Source organism: Nipponia nippon, unplaced genomic scaffold (genome assembly GCF_047370975.1).
Source record: "Nipponia nippon isolate SJK-2023a ecotype South Korea unplaced genomic scaffold, ASM4737097v1 scaffold_2, whole genome shotgun sequence".
NCBI lineage: Eukaryota > Metazoa > Chordata > Aves > Pelecaniformes > Threskiornithidae > Nipponia > Nipponia nippon.
This window is the reverse complement of record NW_028262336.1, coordinates 41,220,268-41,247,744: the sequence shown is the minus strand read 5'-3', so window position 1 is coordinate 41,247,744 and position 27,477 is coordinate 41,220,268. Positions and strand designations below refer to the sequence as shown.

Below are 27,477 nucleotides of genomic sequence, written 5' to 3'. Positions count from 1 at the left end.
CACCATTAGCCTTTAAGGGAGAGAGAGAACACATTTTTTATATATATATATAATGACACCAAGTTTAGGCACCTATTGTAGCCAGTTAGTTATTTAGCTACTCCTCCTAGGTTCTCTCTAAGTCAGAGGAGAGAGACATGCTTCTCCAGAAGGCAAATAGCCCTAATTCACCTGGGCTAAACTGCTCTCTGGAAGTGCTTCTCTCTTACCATTGCCTATGCAGAACTAGGAAGAACAGGTATTGCAACCAAGCTGAGCTGGGTGGCACAAACTCCTGCAGTAACACAAGTTCAGAAACACCTCTTGGACATTTCTTCATGGTGTGAGGAGGTACAAATATGACCTGCTGTTGCATTGCTAGCGAGATGAAGACAATGGGATGATTACTTTTAGCCAGCCGAAGAGCTTTCTAGATTCCACCGACTGCTGATCTGAGTGGAAACTTAAACACTTACCTCACGCTTACACTGTTGACACCTAAAAATAGGTGTCAGAAGCTGACTCTTCAACCCTACCACCTACAGTACTCCAGTAAGGACAGATGGGAGATAGATAGACAACAGATTGGTTACATGGCCTCTGAAAAAATGTAAAGGCAGACAAAACACTGAAGAGATGACATTATTCTATTTCCATAACCTGGTCACTCAGTAGGTAATAACTGATATCTGGATACAAATAGCAGAGCTTGTGGCTGCTTGTACCAGTGTTTAAGGACACATCCTTTAACTTCACCTAAAGAAAATCCACAGAGGACAAGGTTATTTGAAAAAAAAAAATATATATATATAGCCCACAAGGTGAACGGGTTATCTGAAACTGTATTATCCGAAAACTAGATGAGAATAGCTATGAAAGATAATAGAATATATATAAAAACATAATATGTATAACAGAAGAACCTATATAATAGAATTTATGTGAGCCTACATCTGATTTCCAGCTCTAAATAATGTCATTCAATCTCATGCTAAGCAGCTCAATACTGCTATTCTATGGCACTTGGTAGACATCATAACATCAGATGATTCCCCCACACAGAAAAGTATACATAAAATCATAGAATTGACAACACAAAAATAGAAATTATAAACCCCAGAAAGAGTACTAATGCACATTTAAGTAGCTATTTATTTTTGTTACAATATTCAACCTCTGAAAATGCAATTATTACACTAAAAATTTCAGAGAAGATAAGCCCAAATCTAGTTAACTTTACTGAGACAAAATGTAGCAAAACTGTAAGTAACCATAATTTAAGGCTGACTTTCCAGAATTCCTAAACATGCATTTTACCCAAAAGGAAAATCCTGAACATCAGTTTAAAATCTCCTAACATAGTTACAGCACTGCCACAAAGGAGGACAAATCTCCTCCTCCAGAAAGTTGCTATAGTTCTCAGTGATTACAGGTGATGAACCCACGGAAACATTACAAAACAGACTGAGATAATACTTCTGTACTACTAATCACTCTAGTAAAAAAAAAAAAAAAAAAATTCTTTCATATGTGGGATAAATGGCAGTTTCTGTGGTGATTATCAATAAACTGGAATCAGACACCCAAGAGAAAACACACCAAATGAAATAGTATCCAATGAAAATAAATGATTCAAATGAAAAATGTGGGACACAAGGAAAAATGCACATGTGGAACTTTGTACTGACAGAAGAGATTCAATTTCTTGTCAGCAGTTGAAAGAAAGTCAGTCTAAACTTCTCACAGAGAATGAAATGGGCACTCACTTCATGATGATATAGACAAAGTTATTCTTGTCAAGCATGCTGTAGTTTAGGCAGTGGGATTTGCTATGCTATACAACTGCTGCACAGCGCGTAATACAGAATAGCTTGTATTGTGAAAACAAGTAAATTCACATGCAGAAAATCTATGCTATGGCAGCTATATACACTTATAAAAAGGAAAAGTTTGCAGCATTTCTTAGAAGACAACTATTTTTCTCAGTACAGTCTAAAAACCTTTCACAAATCAAGTAGAACTTGTCTCTGAAAAGCATTTATGATTTTATTTTATTCCTTATTTGTATTCTTTGTAGGTCATTGCCTTCTTACGTATTCAGGAAGATATCTGCCTTAAGCCAAAATTAATACTTTTCCTCAGTTATGCACTATATAATTCCTCTTTTTTATATTAACATGTTAATAATCACAATACAAGCATTTTTCTTTTTACCTGCCTCGGGAAAATATACGTCTGGTCTCATGAACAAAAAATTATGTGTGCTTCAGCCATGTGTTTTGAGTAGTCTGAGGTATAATTGCAAAAGGCACAGGTACTCTTTCAAGCTCATCAGAAGAATATATTAAAAGCTACTGTTGGGTTTTTGCAAGCAGTTTTTATTGATTATTCATTTTTCAAATAAATCTGCTATAAACAATGCAAAGTAAATGGAAGAACTAAATGGCAGATTAGACTGTACCAGTAAATACTGATGATCACAGGAATATCAAATGGCAGAAATCTTCAAAGTTTTGGTAACCACTCACTCTCATTTCTATCACTTCAAGTTGATGGGCTACAGTGAAACATGGCCTATGCTTAGTAAGACTGTGCGAGAGCCCATCCATCCACTTCTTTGGATGTGGGAGATCCTGTTTTAGAAAAGCCTACACAAACAGAGATGGGGCAGCATCCTAGAGAAATGATAAGGTCAGGAGAAAATGTAGGAATTGGAACTTATTCAGGAATAATGGGAAACCATCTTACCCATTCTATCCCATTTCTATTTGTGATTTTTCATGCTCTCCTCTAATAATCTTACTTAATACAACACAACTTCACACTCAATGCTACAAAAGCTTTTCCCATCTAATCTGTGTTTGAAAAAATCTGTGTTTAAAGCTGGTAAGGCTTGAATGCTGATCTGCAAGTGAAAACAGGACCATCCTTCTGGTGAGCTCAACAAACTTTCAGAGGAAAATCTAAGTCAATCAAGTGAGCATATACTATGTTATTTAGCATATTTGACAAATGGGATTTTTCTTCTACCTTGATTATGAGAACATATGCAGATGAGAAATTAAAGGAAGAAATTAATGTTTCTTCTTGTTTGCAAACACCCATTCTATATGTGAGATTTCTGACAATTGTGAGCTGTTTATTTTCCTGGGAATAAGTTTAAGAATACTTACATCTCACTAGTAACTAAGTACTAGATCACTTAATAAAATAAGCCTTTTACCTTCTAAAAGAAAATTAGCATTGATTAGGGTTTTGTTCTAAGTTCAGAAACAGGAATAGCAGAAGCAGAACACATCATTACTGTATCCGTTCCTAGATAAGCTGCAGCATCAATACATTTTCTGGTTTTATGATAAAGATTATCCAAACCAAACTAATTAAACCAAAATGTTTGACAAAAAGTAGCAACATCTACGTATCTGTTTTATTGCTGATTTCTTGATGACTTCTCTTCGATATCCAGCGAAGAAGAACAGCGGTGGCATTGCCTTCCCCATTGAGAATCGGCATCTAAACCTCTCTGTGAAAGTAATCAGCTTTCCACTAACATAGTGCTATGCAGTAACTTGAGTCTACACAGCTGCTTCATTTCCCAGCTTTTCTTCCCTTCTTTCTATGTTATTCCTCCCTGCACTGAAAGCCTCCTGTTCCCCTTTTTCATATCCTTACCTACATCAAAGCACATCATCATATGGAAGTGACACTGAAATTGCCATTGTTATTTGAATGGAGCAAAATCACAGTCTCAAAAGATAGCAGGAATACTAGCATATCAATATTATAAGATACTGCTTGACCACATGCTGGGCTGTTAAGCAGTTTTTTTTAATAAAACTGTTACTTCTCTGAGAAGGAAAAATAAACCACAAACCAGCAAGCCTAATCCAGATGACAAACTATGGTAGTATAAAACAAACATAAACAAACATAAACAAACATAACTGCATTTATTTTCAGACTTGATCCTTAGAATGCATTTGAAAGGGTTACTCATTTGCATGTCTTTTAAGACTTAAAGCTTGAAACACAAATATGCATTTATATGTGCATAAGAAATCTCATTGATTTCACCGGTTTTACCCATTTTTGAAGGACTGTAGATTATATACTGTTTGAACCTACAATGTCCTTATCTTTGTGCCTTCTATAGCAGCACATTAATCATAATGTAGTTGAGTGGTATGATGTCAAACTGTTAAAAAGTGTTTTGGGCCCTCTGTGCTACCGGATTATTGCATCTTTCACATCTATCTATGGTTCATAAAATAAAAATACACCACAGAACCTGTTTGAACATAGATACCACCTTTGTCCTGCTCTTCAGGCACATTTATACGCAGTATACACTGATATGTTGTCAGAGTTACCAGAGGCTACCTTTTTATATTGTAAAGTACTCCTTTCCCCTCCATCCAATGCATTCAATTAAAAATACAGGTATTAACAGAAAACACTATTCTTTTACCAAAATACATGTTCTTACCAGCAAACTAGGAACTCAGTGTGACTAGACCTAATCAGAAGGACTGTAACCTGTAGGAGGTCACAATCCGGAACTGTGCTAACAGTTCCCACTCTGTGCAAAAACACCCATCTGATGATACACTATCAAGGTACATCCCAATTAAAAAAAATTATTTCAAGCAAATCACCATTCATATTTGGATGAAAACTTTTGAGGAAATCTTTATTTTAGGTCTAAAAGTAATCGATTAAGAGAAAAAACACTTGGAGGCTGAAGGTTGCAGATTTCAATTCTGTGCATAAGGAAAGAAACCCCAATTTTAATTTATTGTACTCTGAAAAATACTTGTACTACTTTCACTGCTTACCTCTAGCTTTCAACTTTCAATCTCCCCATCAGTTTCCACTAATAAGAGTAATTTAAAAATATATAATTATTTTTATTCCCTGTGGTCCCTTCTCCTCACTTAATCTTTTTCTTTTTGCTATCCACTTTTCCTCCTTGCTCACTTAAACACATTACTCAGGAACTCCCGGGAGATGCTTATAAAACATTCTCAAGAAACAGCAACAAAGTTTTCAGTTTCTTACTTTCTCATATTAGAGCTTTTCCACTTGTATATTTGAGTAAAAATTAATTAGGCTACAGAATGACTGACTATATGACCAGCGATTATGTGACCAGATCAGAGATCACAAAAATCACAGAACAGTCAAGGCAGGAAGGCACCTCTGGAAATTATCTGATCCAACCCCCCTGCTCAGAGCAGGCCATGTCCAGCCAGAGTTTGAAGATCTCCAGTAATGGAGATGCCACAACCTCTCTGGACAGCCTGTTTCATAATTTGACCATCCTCACAGGTTTTTTTTGTTGTTGTTGTTGTTTTGGGTTTTGGTTTGTTTGTTTGTTTGTTTTGTTTTTTCTCTCCTTACGCTAACCTGGAACCTCCTGTGTTTCAGTTTGTGCCCACTGCCTCTTGTCCTGTCACTGAGCACTACTGAGCAGAGCCTGGCTCCATCTTCCTTACACATTCCCTGTCAGGTATTTACATACCTGGATAAGATCCCCCTGAGCCTTCTGTTCTCCAGGCTAAATGATACCAGCTCTCTCAGCCTTTCCTCATATGAAAGATGCTCCAAACCCTTAATCATCTTTGTTGCCCTCTGCTGGGCTCACTCCAGTAAGTCCATGTCCAAGGAGCCCAGCCCCAGCCCTCCAGATGAGTCTCACCAGTGCTGAGCACAGGGGAAGGGTCACCACCCTTGATCTGCTGGCAATGCTTTGCCTAATGCACCCGAGGGTGCTGTTGGCTGCTTTTGCCACAAATGTGCCAGATCATAGTTTAAGGACAAAATCAAATCTGTCCAAGGAAGATGAAAAACTTTTCCTAGTACTAGCTGGGGGAGCAGGCACTTAGCTCCAACAGAAAACATTCAGATTCAAGCATTTGGTCTCAACCGGAATGGTTGCAAAGGAGTGTCATAACTATGACACAGTCACTGGCCATAAGGGAGTTTTCTCTCTGGTCAGGAATTCCACACCTGCCAAAACTGCAAGTGTAGGTTTATAGAGGTTTTGTTGGGTCAGTTTGGCACTTGCTGTTAACCACAAAGAAATGTTATTGCCTTCCCTCGTGACCACTGATCACAATATTGAAAATTATTGACCAGGTGTTTTCAAAGTAGTATTATCCAATATTTCACAAAATCCATATAGTAACTTTTCACTCTGAGATAAAATCTTGCCCTGTCTCAGATTAGGCTGTAATAGCAGTTGTGTTAAAACTTTTAACTTAATTTTGGAACTTCTGTTACTCAATGGAGTAAGATGGCTCTGACAGTTATTCCATTTCAGGTACTATGGAACAGATTTTATTTCATAGAATCATAGAATGCTTTGGGATGGAAGGCACCTTTAAAGCTCATCTAGTCCAACCCCCCTGCAATTAGCAGGGACATCTACAACTAGAGCAGGTTGCTCAGAGCCCCATCCAGCCTGTGCTTGAATGTTTCCAAGGATGGGGCATCTACCACCTCTCTGCGCAACCTGTTCCAGTGTTTCACCACCCTCATTTGTAAAAAATGTCTTCCTTATATCTAGTCTGAATCTACCCTCTTTTAGTTTAAAAACCATTACCCCTTGTCTTATCGCAACAGGTTCTGCTAAAAAGTCTGTCCCCATCTTTTTTATAAGCCCCCTTTAAGTATTGAAAGGACATGACAAGGTCTCCCCAGAGCCTTCTTTTCTCCAGGCTGAGCAATCCCAACTCTCTCAGCCTTTCCTCATACAAGAGGTGTTCCATCCCTCTGATCATTTTTGTGGCCCTCCTCTGGACCCTCTCCAACAGGTCCATGTCCTTCCTGTGCTGAGGACCCCAGAGCTGGACGCAGTACTCCAGGTGGAGTCTCACCAGAGCAGAGTAGAGGGGCAGAAGCACCACCCTCGACCTGCTGGCCACACTTCTTTTGATGCAGTCCAGGATATGGTTGGCCTTCTGGGTTGTGAGAGCACATTGCCGGCTTATGTCCAGCTTTTGATCCACCAGTACCCCCAAGTCCTTCTCCTCAGGGCTGCTCTCAATCCCTTCATCCCCCAGCCTGTACTGATACCAGGGATTGCCCCGACCCAGGTGCAGGACCTTGCACTTGTCCTTGTTGAACCTCATGAGGTTCACACAGGTCCACCTCTCCAGCTTTCAGAATTGGTAACAGGTTAGTGTGAAGGCAAATCTGCAGGATTAAACTTTTAAAAAAAAAAAACACGTTAGGGAATAAGATTATATTTGATTTTTAAAGCTTTCAGAGAACGATTTCAAGCAGAAGTGAGTGAGAAAGTGTTTCAGAACAGAGACTGAAAGTACTAGAAAATTAATTACCATTAAATATTTTTTTAGTAAAGTCAATTGATCTGAGCAAGGATGTTCCAGATACTCTCTCTCTTCCCTGTTAGTCAGGTTTATCATGTAATCCACACATATCACAAAATTAACTGTGTTGGGCAATTATATGTAAATTATGTTTGAAATAAAGTTCGAAAGGATTTTATTCTCTCAAAGAACCTATAATGCTAAATAATCGAGAAGAGTCAGGAACATGTATCTACCTCAACTTCCTACTATTGAAAAAACAGCTGCTTGGACACTTTAAAAACAAGCGAGCACCTTTGAAGTATTGATAGGAATAGAAGAGACAAGAATGCCTTGCCTGCTGTTCATGTCCCTTGATTTAGATAAAAACAACACTGAGAGAAAATATGGGTACTGCCCATACTATACATTCTTAGGTATAACTTAAGGCACTGCATATTTTTCATATTATTAGCAGCAGAACTCCTGAACTTAATGGAAAACTACTTAGGTTATAGGCTAAGTGAGCATGAAGGTGGTAATAAAAATAAATTTGCTATGTATTTCATGCCAAAGTTATTAACTTTGCTTCATTTATCATATGTTGTCATACTTTTAGTCAGTCTACAGTACCAATAATTCATCAGTCATCATCGATTATTTCAGATACTTTTGGTAACCTGTGTTTACAGTATAGAAGTATTTTCCAGTTATTGTTTAACTAGGTGTCACATGCAGTATTATCTGTCAAATTTCAGTGAAAAAAAATGATTAAATTCATCTACAGGCTTAATATTAAATGATTGCATTTATAAAATAACAGGATAAATCCACACTAGCTTCAAAATTATATCTAATATTATATAAGTTGTACAAAATGTCACATACAATTATTGTTAAAAAGACAAACCAGAAGAGTAATTAACACAGCTGAGAGTTCATATCACCAGAAGTACAAAAGCAGAAAGTAAAATTAATTATTTTCATCTCCCCAATATAGTTACTTATCAAACCAGGCCTCATGGGGACACATGATGTATTTCAACCAGACAATAAAAAGCAGCACATAATTACACAACTCCTTGGAGTAACTGGTTTGTATCCTTGAAAATTCTCCAGAAAGTATTCTAACTGTGTGAATCACCTCAACTACTACGTTGCTGTGAGTTCAGACAAATCATGCATGCAAATACATGCTTATATAAACAAACAGCATGTTTATAATGCAACAGTTTAATATAATTACATCATCAGGTAATTAGAATGTACAGTTATGTAAGTCTCGCCCTTCTGCTACTGAATGAACTGCAAAGTACTAGGGGAAGATTAATCTTTATTAATGACATTCGAGCTAATCGTTTCTGAATATGAAAAGCAAAAGAAACACCTAAAAATGTGAGATTTTTCCTAGGCAAGCAATTTCTGCTACATAAAACACTTTCTGCACAGCAAGACCTTATTTTCCTAGTTGTTTAAAAAAATAAATTAAAGCTTGAGAGCGTAAAGCAGAAAACTGTTGGATCACTAAAGGCGAGATAAACATCTTTGGTGACAAGGAGATAAAGCTACTACTGAACTCAGAAATTTTGGTTTTTCATTATTTGTGTAGAGAATTCTTTATCAAAACACTGCTTTATACCTATTGCATAAAAATAGCAGATTAAAACAAAATCTTAACATTTCAGGACTCCTAATGACTATTTTCACATTATCCACGTCCATGCAACTGCATAAAGAACAAGACAGAGACTGAAGATCTAAGTCCGTATGTCATATTTAACCATAACTTCTATGAACTCTATAAACCTAGGTAGTCAAAGTTTCTTTCAAAAGATCATGAGACAGTAATCTTTAATCAGAAACTAACATTTTGTTTTACCTCCTAGGATCTGGATTCAGTCTGGCCAATGAGAGGAAAAAATATGACTTCTTGTGGAAAAAAAAAAAAGGCAATTAGAAAACTATAATCCTGGCTGAGAGCATTTAGGATCTTTTCGGTGCTGGAACGGCTTGTGGTTATACTACATATACTGGATGCTAAAAAAATATATTAAGGACATAGACTGTATTTGAATGTGTCTGATTTTATACATGTATGATTTACATAGCAAGTTTCTTGGGATACAAGTCATTGCCTGATGTGTTTTATAGGATAAGTGCATTTCTGGCCCACAGTACAGAGTAAAAAAAGCCTTATCGCTGTTTATGGTTTATGGGGCTGATGATAGGATTCGTGAGCAATAACCCCTTTCCACAAAGTACATAAATGCATATTTCTGAGATTTCAGTGGCTTATTAAAGCTCCTTTTTGTTTGAATCTTTTATATGCATAAGCTATGCACAAACGGCCACACTTTTGTCATTTTCTTACTTTTCATCCTTATGCATCAAAGTGAATTGTGAGAGAGAACTCTTACAATTAGGGTATGAAGACCGGAAGAATCAATGCAGCAGTAACTGAGAAACACATGAAAAGCCATACTCTCTCTCTTGACCATCCAGCTGACATCAATAAAACAGTTTTATTGACAAAATGGTGGTTTAAGAAGTAAAAGTCCTCAATATTTGCTCCATTATCCAGTCTTGTAGCAACATAGATGGGCAATATTTGCACCACTAGCAGGAAACTGTACCTATTTGGACAGAAAGCTTTTACAATGAAGACTATATATATGGAGCATTGTGTTATGACTATTGCAAATATTACCCGTCTTAATAAATTAATTAATTTTACAGCTAAGCATTTTCAGAGTATTATATAAATTTACCTTTTTTTTTTGCTTTTGAATAATTTCCTTATGTCATTCTAGTTATTTTCTAATTAAAAGCTTTAGATATGAAGAACCATAGCATATTTGACTTCGTGAACTGTAGAACAGTTCATAAACATGGATGTAGCTTTTTGCTTATTGCTGGCCTCAGTACCACAGAAGGATCAAGGACATATTTAACTTGCTAGTGTATCTGTAGCCATAGCCTTCACTAATTTATTCCCATACTTTCTTTCCAACTGACTTTTACTGGCATTGTCCATTCACTTTGTACAAAATCCACATACAGATCATCAGAAAAATCTATCAGGTAGTAGTGGAGAAAAAAAGTTTATGTCAGTTTGTGTTTTCATCTGCACAGATGTCCCTCCAGTAATGGTGAATTGCTACAAAAGCACCGTTTATCATTTGAGAATAATGCAAAGTCTCCAGAAAAACACATTGTATTACTGAGTAAACAAATTCACTGCTTGGTTCAAACAATTTACAGTTAACTTTCCTGAACTTAAAACAATTGCCGTTACTGAAATCCCTATTCTAATAAGAGAACTGCCTAAAAACTATGCTCTAAATTACTAAGAATACACACTAGTAAAAATATACATCCTTTTAAATTAATTGTAGTTAATGACTATGTCTCAAATCAGTGATAATTTAATGAAATGGAAGAAGATGCAAATCTTGAATGGCCACTTTACTATAGTTCTTAAAAAATTACAGAAAAGAAATGGTCTTTCCCAGTTAAAATTTCTGAAAAAAGCCTCATTCTGTTTACTTAAACAGAACTTTGCTTATTGTGGTAGAAATAAGGAACTTCTCTTCTACTTGAGGAAGGAAAAAAAAGACAGTTATACCAGCTTTTAGAAAGATATCCATCAGACTCCCTTCAGGAGAAGGACATTTGAAAATCCACTTGTGCTTGTTATATTATGAGATTTCTTTTGGAGGTTTAAAAATGGTGTGAAGAGGCTGACACAAACAGTGATAGGCCCAGGAAGAAAACCAAGTCGATGTACATAGAGACAGATCAGCATGCAGATACAAATGAAAAAAGCCCACAACAATCCACACTATCAAAGTATTTCCTCCTGCAATCATCAACTCTAAAGTCTAAAATTATTGTGCTCTTGGTGGACAGGTACACATGAATCTTTTGGGAGCAAAAGACAATATAACAACCACTTTTTTGCCTCTGCATACTAATGTTTCTTCTTAAGATGTAAGAATAATTCCCCTTGTACAGCCAATATTAGTGAACAGAACGAGGTTTGCTTTTTGGAAGTGAAACCAGTAGAGACTCTACAACAGTTTTTACCCTTCCTGCCTTAGAAGATCTGGTATTTAAATACCAAAAACCTGGAAAGAAGAATTGGAAGTTTAATCTTACATCTCAGTTGAAGTGCAGAAAAATCTTTAGAAGAAAGCTTACAGTCCAAAGCAATTGTTCACGATAGATATTTTATGTACTTCATTAATTATTTATGGAGGGAAGGACTTGGATGCATTTATTTTTCCTTTCATCTATAGCTCTGGATGGTTCTTATGTGGAAATTAACCAGGTCTACAAAGCTCCATTACAGTTAAAAATGAACAATTTGGCATAAATTTTTAGGTATCTCTATTTTGCCAAATGATCCGTTTTTCAATGGTCACATAAAAAATAAACTTCTGCAAATACTTGGTAATTCAATTGTTTTAGCACCATTACAACCAAAAACCTAATGTAGACAATGTAAAGAGATAGCCTATATTGAAAATTAACCACTGAGTCTACAACTATCTTCCATTCAAATCTGGTCTCCAGGGTCATGCAACTGAATTCAGAAACACATGAGGACTTAAGGTATATTACTATAAAATCAAATTAGCATAATGACAGAGCACTATTAAAAAATGTAGTTCAGACTTCACTCTTGTCCAGTGCAACACCTGTAGATTTCAGAGTATAACGTAATGGAACTTAGCAGCATTTCAAATAGTTAAACCCCCATATTAATACAGTAGTGCCAAAAGAAGGTAGCAGTATTTCCATCCAATGTACTAACTTAACATAATCACTTATAACTAAAAGTTTTCACAGCATGTTTTTCATAAATAAATTAATGTATAGAGCCTTTAGTGCCTGGAATTTCCAGTTTTGAACTTTCTGTCAACATAAAAGTCATGCACTATCAAGGCATATTGGAAGAAAGGGGCCTGCCTTCCAAACAGCCAACCAATCTCATATTTAAGAAATCTAAGACGTCATACAGACATATGTGTATTCCTCTCAATAACTGTAGTGACTAAAGCACAATGAAAGTATAACAATGTATTTCAATAGCACCATCTCAACTAATTATTTTCTTTCTCCTCAAGATTCTCCGGAACACCAAATACAACATTCTCTCCCTTTTTTAAGATTTTTTTGTTTCCAGAGGAAAACAACTGTCTGAAAACTGTCCAGCCATTAACTATGAAAATTTTAATCATTATCTCTCTTTTTATTATTGCAATAGAGCACGTTGACAATCAGCCAAATACCAAATTAACATTTTTCATGTATTTGAAAGTAATGGAGGAAAACTAATTCAATTAAGCTAGAGAGAATAAATGATGAAATTTATATAACTTCTATAAATATCAGAAATGCTTAATAAACTTTCATGTCTGTCAACTGCTCAATTCAAGACTGTAGCTTGGCACAGTAATTCATTTTTGTGTGATAAAAAAACATCTAAATGCCCATTTCAGCAAAGTTTCCTTTCTGTACATTTTAAAGCCGCACTTCAAGACACTTTTTCAAATGTGTTATATGCTGAAAGATGTCAGACAGAATCATGATGTGACTCACATTAAATCCCTACAGCTATTTCCAAAGCAACACTTAAAGGTTAGTAGTAGAACCATTTCTCTTTTTTAAAAGAGTTTCATTTTTGTTGAGTAGCTGAACACTGGAAAAAAACCCCACCACTTCGAATACCTGACATGTCTCTAAACTGAATTGCTTGACTTACCTGCCACTGTTTCATGAGCTCCCAAACTGTTTTGGCATCCTCTAGGATCTTTTCTTTGCGTGTAGCATCCTGCAGGACATTTGCAGTTGTTTCAGCTTCTGTAAGCCAAGCAAGGAACTTTTCAAGATCCAGGTAGAATTGCTGCAACATTCTTAGGGCTGATTCCAGTGCAGCTTCACGCTCACAAACCCTGCACAAGTACAAATAGTCAAATGCACCACTCTTAGGAAGAAAATAAATCTTAATCATTAAATCAAAATACAACAAAGACACACTATATATTTTTCATGTACCAATCGAGGTAAGTTTGCAGATGCATTAACTACAGAACTTGCACTGTATGTTTGGCAGGTAGGTTTGCTTTTTTATCTTTTCTCCTGAGAAGTAGTAACTGGAATTTATCTGGTAAAAAATTAAGCAAAATTACTTCTTTGAAAGTACTATGCCTGAAACATGCACAATTAAAAAAAAAAAAAAAAAAAAAAAGAATTAATTCCCCAATTTGTTTTAATCAAAGATTGTTTTCTTATTTGTCATTAACACTAGAGTGGGAAAAATTGTTTATTTTTAGAAATCACTAAATAGTTTCTGGCTACTGCACGGTATGATGAATTTAACTATTAGTTTTTATGACTTGAAACCTTTGGAGATCTTGTTCAACACCTTAAACCCTAATAACACTGAAGTTTGGGGTGGGGTGTTTTGGTTTTGGGTTTTTTTAATATGAATGTGATAAATTACAAGAAAGATCTCTATCAGTTACATGATAAAATACAATTTTTAAATACAAAGGCTATCTCATCCTTGGGGAAAATCTAAATCAGATTGGGAAAGAACACTAAAGGCTCCAGCAATTCGGATGCTGAAAAAACATTAAAGTATATATGTTCTATCAGCATTCATGTGCAATGCAGGTGTCACGTGTACTCACTGATTTTTTTACATTGAATTTCAGCTAAACATGGATTTAGAAAAGTGAGCAGATAACTATGACATACTGTTCATTAACATGAGTCTGTCAAGGCTATTTAGCTATTGTATTACATGCATATTTGTTTAACATCAGCATGATAACGGAGTAATTTTTTAAGCTCAGAAAATATATAGCAAAGTCACTTGATAATTTATGTTACTTCAAGTGGAATGAATGCAATTTGATGCACACCTATGTTTAGTCTACAAATCTGTGATGATCTGGATATTTTTAGCTAGATTTCCTGTCTAGTTTTATAGTTATTTAGACAGAGACTAAGATACTAGATTTTAGCAGATGTAATATCTCAAATTCTAATTTATCATAACTTTACCAGAGGAGGCCATGAAATTTCTAAGTGCTATTCTCTATGTCAAATCCTGTTTGCTGTCATGAAGAGGTTGCACTCCTTGATAAGTAATGATATCATCCTAAAACCTAGTACACTAGTTGAAGTAAGAAAAGAAACAAAAAATTAACACAAGTTTTGCCAAGTAGCACCAACTTAACATGTTTTTTGATGAGCATATAAGTAAATTGCAGCAGAGGATAGTAAGAAAAATTCAGTCAGAGTACAGGCGAGGACAACCATTTCAGGAAAAAAAAAAAAAAAAAAAAAAAAAAAAAGGGGAAAAAATCCTCCCTAAGAGTCAAATCTCACAATAGCTACCATGTTTCTATCATATTTCATATTTTTAATCCTTTAACATCTTATTTGCTTATCGTAACTGTTTTGTGAAAAAAGGAATTTATTCTTGGATCTTTTTAATTCAAAAGCTGAGAAAGCAATTGAATGCCTCACTACGTAGTCATCCACTAATTTTTTAAAACTTAAAAATGGACTGGATTTTTATCTCCGATGCACCTGTTGCCATCTACAAGAATTCTCCACATCATCGCACTGCTTAGCCTGTATTAGAATGTGCCCCCAGGGGCCTCATAAGAGGAGAGTGAGACACACTTAGCTTCAGAATAGTGAACATGATCTCTTTGCCAACTTTATTCTACATGGACATAAACAGGGCTAGTGGTTAGGCCACTCTTCAAATTTACAACAACTGCAATGAAAGAATTTGTTGTTCTTTTGTTAAACTAAAAAATAATTACATAGATATCACATCTAAATATACTAACAATATACATTAAATCAGTATAAACTTAGAAAAAAGACAGTAAGAAACAGAAAATCTTTTACCTGGAAAATACTGTATTGACCTATTTATCACTTTTAGCTCAAAAATAGCATCACATTTATTCGATAGAACTTGGAAATAGAATAAACTAAAAACATTTTATCTAGTTGTGCAGAGCCCAATTCTATTGTCAGATATGCTTTATAGCATTATTCTAATTAAATTTTCAATGCGCAACATGATAGCTAATATCAGAGCCTTTGCAGAATCAGATATAACACTTTTTTCACATGCTGTTCCTTCAAAACATTAAAGGCACATTTTTAACTACAATCCACCTGAATTCCTATAAATACATAACAATGCTCTAATAAGAGCATTCTGCAAATACAGCGAGATTAAAAAAAAAGGCTTAAGTCTATTTGTGTACGTTTAACTTTCTGCATTGTATCCTGAGAAGTACGACCCAAAGCTACGTTCATCCACTTATGTAAATACTCAGTGCATTTTTAATCTACAAAAAATAAGAACATAAGCACAGATATGAAAAATATATTCAAAGGGAGAGCTATTGGAAGTATTACTCAAAATCAGAATTTATGTTTTAGAGAAACATTCAGACGACATGAAAAAATATAATATTTTATTGATCTGGTAAAAAAAAAAAAATGAAGTTTTAGTTATGACGAATCTTCTGGCACTTCTACGATGCACAGAAATCTTACGGCACATAATTCTTTCAGCCTACAGAAACGTGTTGCTTATCTATAAGCATACTAATACACCCACCAGAAAATATCTAGTACTTTGCATTTTAAATTTTGATACATCTAACATGCAATAAACATTCAACTACATTGACAGCTCTGCAGCGTTTCAATAAGCTTCACTCCACTTGGCTTTCTAATTACTTCAAAATTATGAGGTTAGAATAGAGAAAAGAAGGTCTAAAAATGAAGAATAAAACTGAGTAGCAAATCCAGCATGTGATAACATAAATTGCACAAAATTATAGGGGAGACAAAAATACGTATATTGAACAAGAAATTATTGCACAAAAACAAAATAAAGATGCTTTCTTTTTACTCTGTATCATCCAAGTATGTTTAATTCCATAGTGGTGCAAGCTGTAAGAAAAGAACATGAAGTAAGCAGAAATATATTTTAGTGTAAATGGAAAACTGCACAGTAGGAACACTACAAAATGCTGCTGAAATACTAAAAAAAAATATTTTAAATGGAATGATCCTGTTTTTCTCTGTTCTACTATGATATAAACACATAGTGGTATAACCAAAAGCTGCTTATTCATTGGAGAAATAGTAAAGATGGGTTTCATCTTATTTCCATCTAGACACCCAGAAGTCAGGCAACACCACCCCCTCTGCAAAACATGGAGGCAAGCATTTCTGGAATTTAATTCTTCCTCTGTTGAACCAGATTGAAGATCATAGTAAATTTTTTTCCTCTTGACTACAACGGTAAGTTACCTAAAGCTTACAAAATTTTAATTTTACACAAGCCTAAATTTTACACAATTAAAGATAGGTAAGATGGTCCCCAATCTAGTCGGGGGACTGATTTTTAGGAACTAGTGGCATCCATGAAAGTAGACTGACCAACTCTAGTTGTCATATGAGCTCTGTTGCAGGACAGAAATTATGGTACCCTCTTTAAGAATGTGTTAGCTGAAGGCTTCGTTGAGGGAAAATGGAGGCACGTCAGAGGAAGTGAGTCACACAATGCGTATAAATGCGAACATTTATATTCACAGGAAGACGTTTTTAAGGGTCAAAAAAAAAAAACAAAACCACACAGAAAAAAAAAAATACCAGCCTCTGCTACAAGACATTGCTGTGATGCTGAGAACTTTTAAAGCTAATATTTTTAAAGCATAACCGTTTACAAATGTTTGGGAAGATAAGCAGGGGTAAATTAAGTCATCTGAAATCTTTGTGATCTTTAAGTTCATAAGCAAGGTACTGTATTATTAACGAGAAGTCAGAGTCCATACCGTGATATACGTGCAAAATAAATATATACAACAAAACACAGAATCTATACAACTGAACACCTTGTTATGGAATCTAGCAAGAAGAGAAAGTGCTGAGGTATGCGAATGGTGGTGTCACTAAGCATATTCCAAGAGTTCTTCATTCAACCATCTGCAATCCCATAGAGCACAAGGAATACAGTGTTTCAAGAGGCTCCATGAGTGTGAATAACAGATTTTTCTTCAGCTGTAGTACTTGCTACATAATTTGGAATGAATCCTTCACATTTCCTGAGTATCCGCTTGCCCATTTGAAATTGTAACGCTTATTCACATTACAAGATATGTTGCAGGGGTCAGTGTTTAAAAAATGCTCTGAGATGCACAGGTAACAGGAAACACAGTAAGTGCAGAGCATTATGCCAATGTACGCTACACTGTATTAATACAGAATACATAATAAGTAAGGAAATATATTGAAGAATGACCACAGCAAATATTCATAACGGACAAACTAACAAATTTCTGTTCCACAGGTATTTCTTTAAGGGCAGTAACAGTGGAGAAATTCTGCATCATTCAGTGTTCAACAGATCACTGAATCACACAATCACACTTCCATTTGCAGACTGTGGTGATCTAATGTTATCACACTGAGATGTCAAATAAAATATCCTGGACTACTGGCTGAAAAAGTATCAGTAAATGGTTTTACTTCTATAGTTCATGTGGTTCTCTCTATATGACTGTGTTTTCTCCTTTCTGACATTATGATTCCATACAAATAAAAAAAAAAGTTACCTGAATTTCCCTTTTCTAGAGCCAGCTAGAGGCTCATATCCCTTTTCATGGGGTTCATATCCCTTCTGCCAGTGTGACAAAAGAACAATTGCAAAGCTTTATCAGAACATTTAATTTTTACTACTAAATAAATTTAAGCTCTTACTGGTAACTTTTCTTCAGCTGCTTTGACTTGGACTGATAAAGAACCTATCAAAGAGGCAGAATAATTTAACCTCAGATAAAGTGGGAACACGAGGAGATGTCACAGATATGAAAAGAAAATGAAATCCTTAAAATGAACATTAAATTCTTGAAATAACTATTATTGATAGAATTTTGAAATGCATATTCAAAATAAATCATACCAATTTATTCTGGGAATGCTGCTTAGAGGAACTTTCTTCCAGAATCTAGGGACTATATTCTATAGTGCCAGTTAAAGTTATTAACACATGCTAGTAAGTGATTAATCTGCAGAATAACTCTGGAACAGCTGATACACATCAAGTGTGGAAAACTATGTTGAGACAGCATTTCAAGTACTGCTTTCGTGTGTTTTTTCTGGATCTCAACCAGCTTGACACCTCATTCAGGTACCCGTACTATTTTTCCAGTAACACTTTTGCTTAAATGTTCCTTATTGCTCAACCATACTGACAGAGGTTACTAGCTTTTCTCTTCTGTAGAGCACTGGCATGTGTACGTGGATCAGAATTTTTTGAGTGATCTTTATATATATATATACATATATATATATATATATATATATATGCTTATGTCCTACTATCACTATTTTCTCTGGCTTGTTGGAAAGCGTTCTTTACCAAGTTGGTCCTAGAGTAATGGAGATTGCTCACCTGTGCGAAAAGACTTCTATGTTGCAAATGATTATAAAGCCTCAAAGTGCAACTAAATGCAGATCTCAGGCCCTTATCCTCCCATTATTCTGAGTGAGGAACCAGGAAAGCTTTGGTGTGCTGGTACAGAATTTTGTACTTGAAAGACAGGCTTTCAGGATTTTTTCCAGTCATTTTGTGCTTTAGTCCCTTCCTGTAAGGACTAAGGGACAAACCTGATGAAAAAGCTACCTCTAAAAAGGCAATAATAACTTGTAGAACACTTTGCCTGATCTTTATCACTGCAAATACCTCCCTGAAGACAGCTGATGTGGAGAACTGAAAGAAGGAAAGATTTCATTTCAGTGGTGGAAAGGTCTTTGAATAAACAAGAAAAATTGCCTTTTTTGGAGTCCAGTGGGAACATACAGGTACTGCCTTGCTGATTCAGGCATGTGAACAGGATTCCTACCAGTGACACTTTTCTTTCTGTATTTCTATGTGCAGTACTTCTCTCTGCCTTACATTAATTTCTCAACAATGTAATCTACTGGCTGAAAGCTGACTCTCAGCGTCTTCAGATAAGTCGAAGGGCATCTCTGCCTTGGCTGCACTATCCATATTGATTATGCATGAATAACCAGTGAAATGATTTTAAATTCCAGGTGTAATTGTGCATACAGAGAGACTAAGTGCAACAGCTGCTGCAAAGTAAACACACAAAGGCAGTTCTCTGCTGATTCCCTTTACTTCTGCAGGAAAGAAGAACAAATGCCCTCAACACCCCCATCCTCCGACTGGAAATCAGAGTGTCTGTCTTGATATGGACACAGTATTGTTTTTTCCCCTGGTAATCACAGTTTCCTAAATGATGACAGTCTCTTCAGATACTAAAACTAGAACATCCTAAAGCATCTCCTGATCATAGCAATAAGCGCATATAATTTGTCCTTTCTTAAAAATCTGTTGACACAAAGGAGGAAATGCTTCAAAGAGCAGTTATTCACTCTGTTACGCAAGATGCAATTGTTTTTTCCTCACCAGTTTTTCTATTGTAAAACTCTGCAAAATGGGAAAACATGTTGTACTAAAAAATGTTTCTGGTGTTTAGGTACTTAGGAAAATGGATGCGGCAAGAGAGCAAAATTATTTCTTTTTCTATTGTTCATTGGCTGGTTTGTTTCTAGTCTTATACCTGTCATAGCCCTTCTCAAAACAGCCAGACCTTGTACGAAAATAATAACAATCGTCAGCCCCCCCCCCAGCATTTTCCTTTGAACTGCTCTCTTTGTTACTAAAGAGTCTAAAGCAATTTAAAAACATATTTTTGAATTTAGATTCTCTGTTACTAAAGAGTCTAAAGCAATTTAAAGACATATTTTTGAATTTAGATTCTCTGTTCCTTGCTTTTCTTTATTAAAGCACCATTGATATTTAATAAGAAGAAAAAAGGAAAAATTTGTGTTTATCTATGAAATTTCAGATCAACCTTGGATCCCCCATCTCTTCTACACCATTTTTTGTCAAACTGAGAAGTGTTACTAAAAGCAAAGGAAATATCACACCCTGGGGCACAAAATCACATACATAGATTTCTCTATAGGACCTCTAAATAACCTCTTTTTAAATAAGCACCTGCCAACATCAGCACAGAGGATCTGTGTAATCACAGAGGAAAATTCCTCGTCAACCTTTTTAAAAATAATTTCTGTCTCTCCATATACTGTGTTCACTTATGGGATCCCACATTCCCAAAATGCCTCTTAATGGGATGGTAAGCTTAGAGAGAGTCAGAGGGAATTTTTTCTAACAGGCTTTTCTTGCCCCCATTGCTTTTGTCTCCTTTTCCCTTCTTGCCTTGGCATAGGTCTAGAATATATAAAAACATAATATAAGTGTACATTTTCCCTATGTTCATCATAACCATAGATTATCACACTTCGTGAACTACAGAAAAATCATCAACGAAACTAAAAGTGGATCATTTCAATTCCTTTGTAATCAAAACTAATTACAGGTTATCTTTTATATTACTGAAAATTTTTTATGATTACTTGGGATTTCTCATCTCCTGACAAATTTTCATTAAAATCAATCACTTTCCAAAGAGTAAATCTTAAGAATTACCGTGTTAAAGAAAAGGGAATCTGAACAACACACAACAATCACAGACATATGAAGTATCATTAAAAATTACTTGTAGATACAGAATGTTCTGATGGACTCATTCAAGAGGCTTTTCTAAATAACGCTTAGTCAAAACTTAAAAGAATTACCTTAAAAACCCAAAACAAACAAGCAGAAAAGCCCCCCCAAAAAAACCTAAACAGCCCCACAAACACCCCCACCCCCAATTCTCTGAACTCATGGAAGAGATTCCAGTCTAACCCTTGTACCATTCAAGTAATGCCCCAACAAAACATGGGAAGATAACATTTAATAATTCCGGTATTCCCATTAAAGAGAGAAGTCAGAAAAAGAAGAAATCCTAAAATCAAAACTATAAACAGACAGACAAATCTGGTCTCTTATTCTACCAAAAGAAGCAAAAAGATTATTGTTCTGTTTAAGTCTTCTTCACAATTCATGGTCTATAATACACAGAATTAAGTTTTTCCTTGCATTCCAAACCATATCATTCTTTTGAGATTCCAAGGCAGTCAACAGTGCCATCTAATAAACAGCATATTAATTACTCATATACAATTTATTAAGATAAAATCTTGTTTTATAAGACAGTGAAGTGTAATTAAAATTGATTATGAAAATAATCATATTTGGAAGGCACTTGTTTTCTTAATCTTAGCTACTGTAGAAACAACTAAATTTAATAAGACTGTGAAACGCACTGATGGCATTACATGAAATCAATTAGGGCTCACAAAGGATACTATTAAACTGTTAGCGTAGTTTTCATTTAAAGCTGCAACCTCTGAGGGCTGAGCTCAGTGGCCTAGCAGAACAGTGATTTGCTACCACGCAAGAGAAAGAAGCTTCAGTTTCCAGACTGGAAAAAACTTCTCTGGCAGCACTTACAGGTCTTATTGTACCATGCATTGTCTTAACTTCAGTGAAAGTAACACTAAATAAACAGTTAGATAAACACACATGTTATTTTTGCCCCCCTCTAAAACATAGGCTGTAAGTAGTACTTACATTACACAAAGATGCTGACAGATCAGGTTGACTCAAAATATTTTAAAACAACTATTCCAATATGTCAATATATTTTAAGAAGCATACAACTGCTAAAAAGAAATAAAGATGATGGTCAAGGTCCAGCTCTGTAATACTCAGCTCAGAAGCAGCTGGTAACCAAAACTGGTTAGCATCTGAGTACGAAGGTGAGACAGCAGACTGCCTACTGTTTCTTCTATCTATATAATCTAATACAGTAATATTAGTTGTAAAGAACCACTCCATATCTTATATAGTTATTCTTTACTATTCAGGTTTCAGACTCCTACAGAAAACTGAAATATAGAATAAATTCCCCACTATAAGGAGATACAATGATTAAAATCTATCTGCTGCAGAAAGATTGTAATACAACAGGAACTATAGCCAGAGGTAATATGAAAATACAGAGTAATACTAATAAATTATTATTATGGAGTTTCAACAACATTGGGAAGAAACTATAACTCCAGTTCTGTTCCTCAGGATCATGTAAATATAAATAAATAAATAATGAAATTCCAGAGCCCAATTCAGCAAATTCAGATGATGTTCAACTCAAACTCAGTTCAACGGAACTCAGTATGTGTTTGATATAAAAGCCTTACAGAGAAAATCCTGACTCCAGTGAGATGAATGGCTAACCTTCAACTGACTTCAAAGGGAACAGGATGTTCTGTGGTAGTTCTACCTCAATTCTTTTTTGGACAAATTTCAAAGATAAAAATTCTTAGCAGAAAAAACCATAACTCTACAAACAACAACTCTGGACAATTTAACAGAGACAGGCATAAACACACCAAAACACTAAGTCTGGAAGTGAGGAGGTCTGACTATTCTGCTAGGAAAAGCCATGATAAAATTGGACACACCTGAAATTTTGTGTGCTCACATGCAATTCTGGCAGGCTCATCCAAATCTAACTCTTAATCAGATCTAACTCTTGCATGATTTGCAATGTTTTCTTTCTCCTCAATAAACTTTGAAATAATCATCAGGTGTTTACATTAAAAAGACACTTGATTTGGCTTGTGACTCATCATTTTTTATTCACTTCCATGCAAGTATCCTCTATACATTCTAGATAATTTATCCAAGGTCTGGGGAGATGCATTTCTTTTCCTTAGCATATGTATACCTGTTCTCAAATCACTTTCCAAATTTTAGTCATGGAAATGAATGCATAACGGATGCATTCATCAGTTTAACTGATGATTCAGCTTTACTTCAGCCCATGCAAAGAAATCCATCAAGTATACCATAAGGTTCTTAAAGGAAACATACCTCTTTATTTTCTGTTATTTAACCAAAAGATACATTTAAAATGGTTTTGTATAAACAGATGTGTTAATGAACACTGAATTGGCTTGTATGTAGCATCACAATGAGATTTTGAAACACAAACGTTCTTCAATCCTGTTCTTTTTGTAGCAGAAATTAAGCTCACATTTTAAAATAATTCATTTCCACCTAGCTGCTGTTATTTCTGAATAGGAGGTCTAAATCGAAATAAAAGCCTGATTAAAAACAACTTGAACCCTTGTCAGCTCAAGGCTCACATTCGTGATTGTATTTGACACAATAATCATCATCAAATCTTCAGACTGAAATCTGGTTGGCAGTCCTTGACTTAGTTCTGCTTTTTCCAATTAGCTGAAAAATTGCATCCCATCTTCCAGGAAATGTGTTTACATTTATAGTTTTTCACAGGTGAAAGGGCATGGCAATACATTCTAAAATACTAACTGGATAGCCATTTTCTTTTTAATGTATCCATCTGTGGTAAATAGGATTTGAGGAAAAGAAAAAAAAGTAGCAGCACACCTACTCAAATGATCTTGCAAGAAATAACTCTCATCCATCACATAGAGGCGGAAAAGTCTCCACAAATGTGAAAACATAACTATAGACATTTTTCCAGATTAATACTTTTGAAAAAAAATTTCAAAAAAATTCCAGTCTCTACTTTTACTATTTATTTATTAGCAAGAAAATAATGTAACTTTTGATGATGGTATGGTTAAAGAAACAATGTTAACTTCTGATCCTGAGAGAAATCAGTAGAAAGCATGAAAAGACGTCAACAGACAGTCGCTCATTTCCACAAATTTGGTCACACAGTCACAGAATGGTTGAGCATGGAAGGGACCTTTGGAGGTCATCTTGTCCAACACCCCTTACTCAAGCAGAGTCCCTAGAGCCAGTTACCAGGACCACGTACAGACATCTTTTGAGTACCTCCGAGGATGGAGACTCCACAGCCTCCCCGGGCAGCCTGTGCCAGCACTCAGTCAACCTCACAGTGAAAAAGTGTTTCCTGATATTCAGAGGGAACCTTCTGTGTTTCAGTTTGTGCCCATTGCCTCTTGTCCTGTCACTGAGCACCACTGGAAAGAGCCTGGCTCTGTCTTCTTTGCACACTCCAGAGTCATGGGGGCATCCCGTCAGTGCCCATGGACTTATATATGCCCAGTTTGCTCAGGCGCTAAACTTCAAGGCAGCAAAAGCCAGCAAATAAAATGGGTCATATTTCACAGAGAGTTGTGTCATTTACCCAGGTTCACAGAAAGCACATCCCAAACCCAGCACACTGTTGACCACCTAAGAACACAGGAGATGTGATGACAAATCATTAGGTGATGTTCCCTGTGCTCTGTGTTATCTGAAAGAGTTCCTATGGATGCAACACTTAGATACAAACACCTTGGTGCCTAAATGCTGGACAGATAGCTGGGATAAACACATCCAAGAGTACATAAGTATACGAGATTGTTTAAAATAAAAATAATCTTCCCATCCCATAAGAAATGGTATTGAGCTCTGTTACTTTGTCACTATAGCATTGTGTTATGGCTTCCTATAAGAATATCTGAATCACTAAATGATTACCCATTTCATGTCATCTTCTTTGTTCAGAGAAATCATGGCTCAGGTTTTCTAGCAAGGTATGTAAGAAGAGCACACAAAGGTTCAGAGGGAAAAGTTTCTGTTTTATCAGAGACCTGTATGCATAAAGTTGACTACAGATGTGAAACCCAATCTATATCCACAACAGAAATTGCAAGAAAATAACTGAGTAACAAGGGGTGGTATTGATGTAGATCATGCAGACAATGTCCCATTATTTGACTTGGGTATTACTTTTTTCAGATGGTAGTCATCTTAATTTTTCAAGCTACATTCTAGTACTACAAAGGATTCCTAGAAATTAGATTAGAACAATTCTGTTAAGAGTTCATGGGAGGAAAATAATGTAAAACACTAAAAAACAGAGACAGGGTCTCTCAAAAGAATCATAACAAAGCAAAACAGAAAAACTTTTAACATTCTTAAGCTCAAGTAAACACTGGAGATGGCTGCCTTGTGTTGCAATTGACAAAAATTAAGCTCAACTGATATTAACACATTTATTAGGTATGCATGGGTGGACTACATACAACTTGTTAACCTTCCTATTAAAAATGCAAACAAGAAAAATATATAAGTGCATTACTAAAAAAAAAGAAAACGGTAGCATTACTTATCTCCTTCATTTCATTCTGTTCCTGCAGTGTGAGGTACGTGCACAAGACTGCGTATAAATTAGTCATAAAACTGCTATGAAGAAATGCAGTATTAGAATAGTCTTTCTCACAAATTCCATGTATGCAGTACCCACGGATCTCTAAATGTCCATACTTTATTGAGTGATTTATATATACTGTACAATGTCTCTTTATCTAAAGGATAAAAATACTGAACAGTCAAGGAAATAAACAGATATTTTTAAGTCCACATAACATTAGCATGACGCATTGTTTTTATGGGTCTTTAAAATATTGATGTGCTATTTTGATTTCTTATATTAACTTCTGTAATTTTTTCTTGATTATCTGTACTTCTGATCTAAAAAAAGGCCATCATCTACTAACCAATACCTGCAATATAGCTTGTCTCAAATACTTGAAATTGTAAAATATTTTTAATGACAACGGTATGTTCAAATCTGATCTCTCTGATTGTTTAATGTGCCACAGCTTATTCAGAATGACAATCTGAACAAGAGCAGCTTATTTATCTTACTAATTTTAGTAGTCCCAAATATCAAGTAGTGACATTACTCTAGTAAATTTGACTAGTTCATTTGACCCAGTTTGAGCTAAGCACATTATACATGTAGTAAACTGCTGATGACACCACATGAACATGTAATTATGTTCAACAGTCTTTATGACTAGCTAGATGTTGCCCCTCCATAATCAGACAGTACCCAAACAAATATATATCTAGAAGGAGAAACCACCTAGAAAGACTATATATACATCTATACAAATACTAAAGTGTTGTATTTCCATCAGAAACAGAAATGAAGCCCTCTGTTGGGAATGCGTACTCAAGAAGATTTCTGCTTTCAGGTGTAAATATTCGTTCTACATTTCTTTAATGAGTGTATTATGGACCAATAAAAATCTGTGTCTTTGAGGAAAATACATTTGCCAACTTTTTCTTCAAATTAATTGAAACAAAAGATAAAAACTAACAATAAAGTAATATAATCTATTTACTATCCACAAGTTAAGGCGTTGTAAAAGGAGCTATTTAGGAACCATGTCAGGGATGCAAAGTTTTATTACAGAAACCTCTTGAATGAAACAAAACTGAGATTAAGAACATCTAATGTAGTCAATGTAAATAATGTTCAACCCTAAGCATTAGGAGCCTTCCTCAAGGGAGTAGCACTAGGTGTTACACAGTGCGTTAATTAGCCATTGGGAAAAGGGTGTGAAGAGCAAGATGGCAAATTTATTTAGATTAGTCAAACCCAGGAAGGACTGTGAATAATCCCAAGTGGAACAAATCATCAGGAATATGATAGCAGAAAGATTCAATATAGATATGTCCAAAATACCAGACACTACAAGCAAGATTTAAACTCTGTATACACTGCTGTGTTCTGAACTAGCTGTAGCCTTGAAGGAATTTAGTATTTAAAAATCAAGATCAACAGCTTAATGAAGATGTCAATACACACTAGCATCTGAAAGATTACTAGTGAAAAAGAAAAAAAAATATTATGTCCGTCTTTAACTCACTCTCCTGATGCTGGCTTGGGTACCTTGTCCCAACCAGCACGAAGGAGAGTAACATCAGACATAAAAATGACTAAAGCAATGACATGATGTGAAAACCAATTTAGCCAAAGGAAAATTTAATAAAAATATTCCATGCTTCTACTTTTATTTTCCCCAACGTGAAAAGAAGTAACAGTGACAAGTGTCCACAGCTCCAAGGGGTCAGCACAGTATAAGAGTGTCACCAAAGGCAGATCTGAACTATGGTTTCTTAGTGCCATCTTCTTTGAACAAGTCTATTCTGCTGGCATTCCCACAGGAACAAAGAGAGAGGACAGCCCTGGAAGAATTGCCTCCCATCCCCTGGAGTAAAACCACACTGCGAAACTTACAGGTCGACTATCAATCTACCCTCTTGGAATCAGTAAAGGTATATGCTTCATAATAGAGCAATAGACACTATTCTTAATTA

The 27,477-nt window shown here is 35.4% G+C and overlaps 1 protein-coding gene across 8 annotated transcripts in view; it reads right to left on the bottom strand.

Moving 5' to 3' along the window:
* Window positions 1-27,477, bottom strand: part of DMD (dystrophin) — a 1,304,666-nt gene that overhangs the window by 242,310 nt on the left and 1,034,879 nt on the right. For all 8 annotated transcript variants that reach the window (XM_087759563.1, XM_087759562.1, XM_087759568.1 and 5 more), the window contains one exon: window positions 13,060-13,249. In XM_087759563.1, the coding sequence (XP_087615689.1) occupies window positions 13,060-13,249 (190 nt within the window). The remainder of the gene's footprint in view (window positions 1-13,059; window positions 13,250-27,477) is intronic.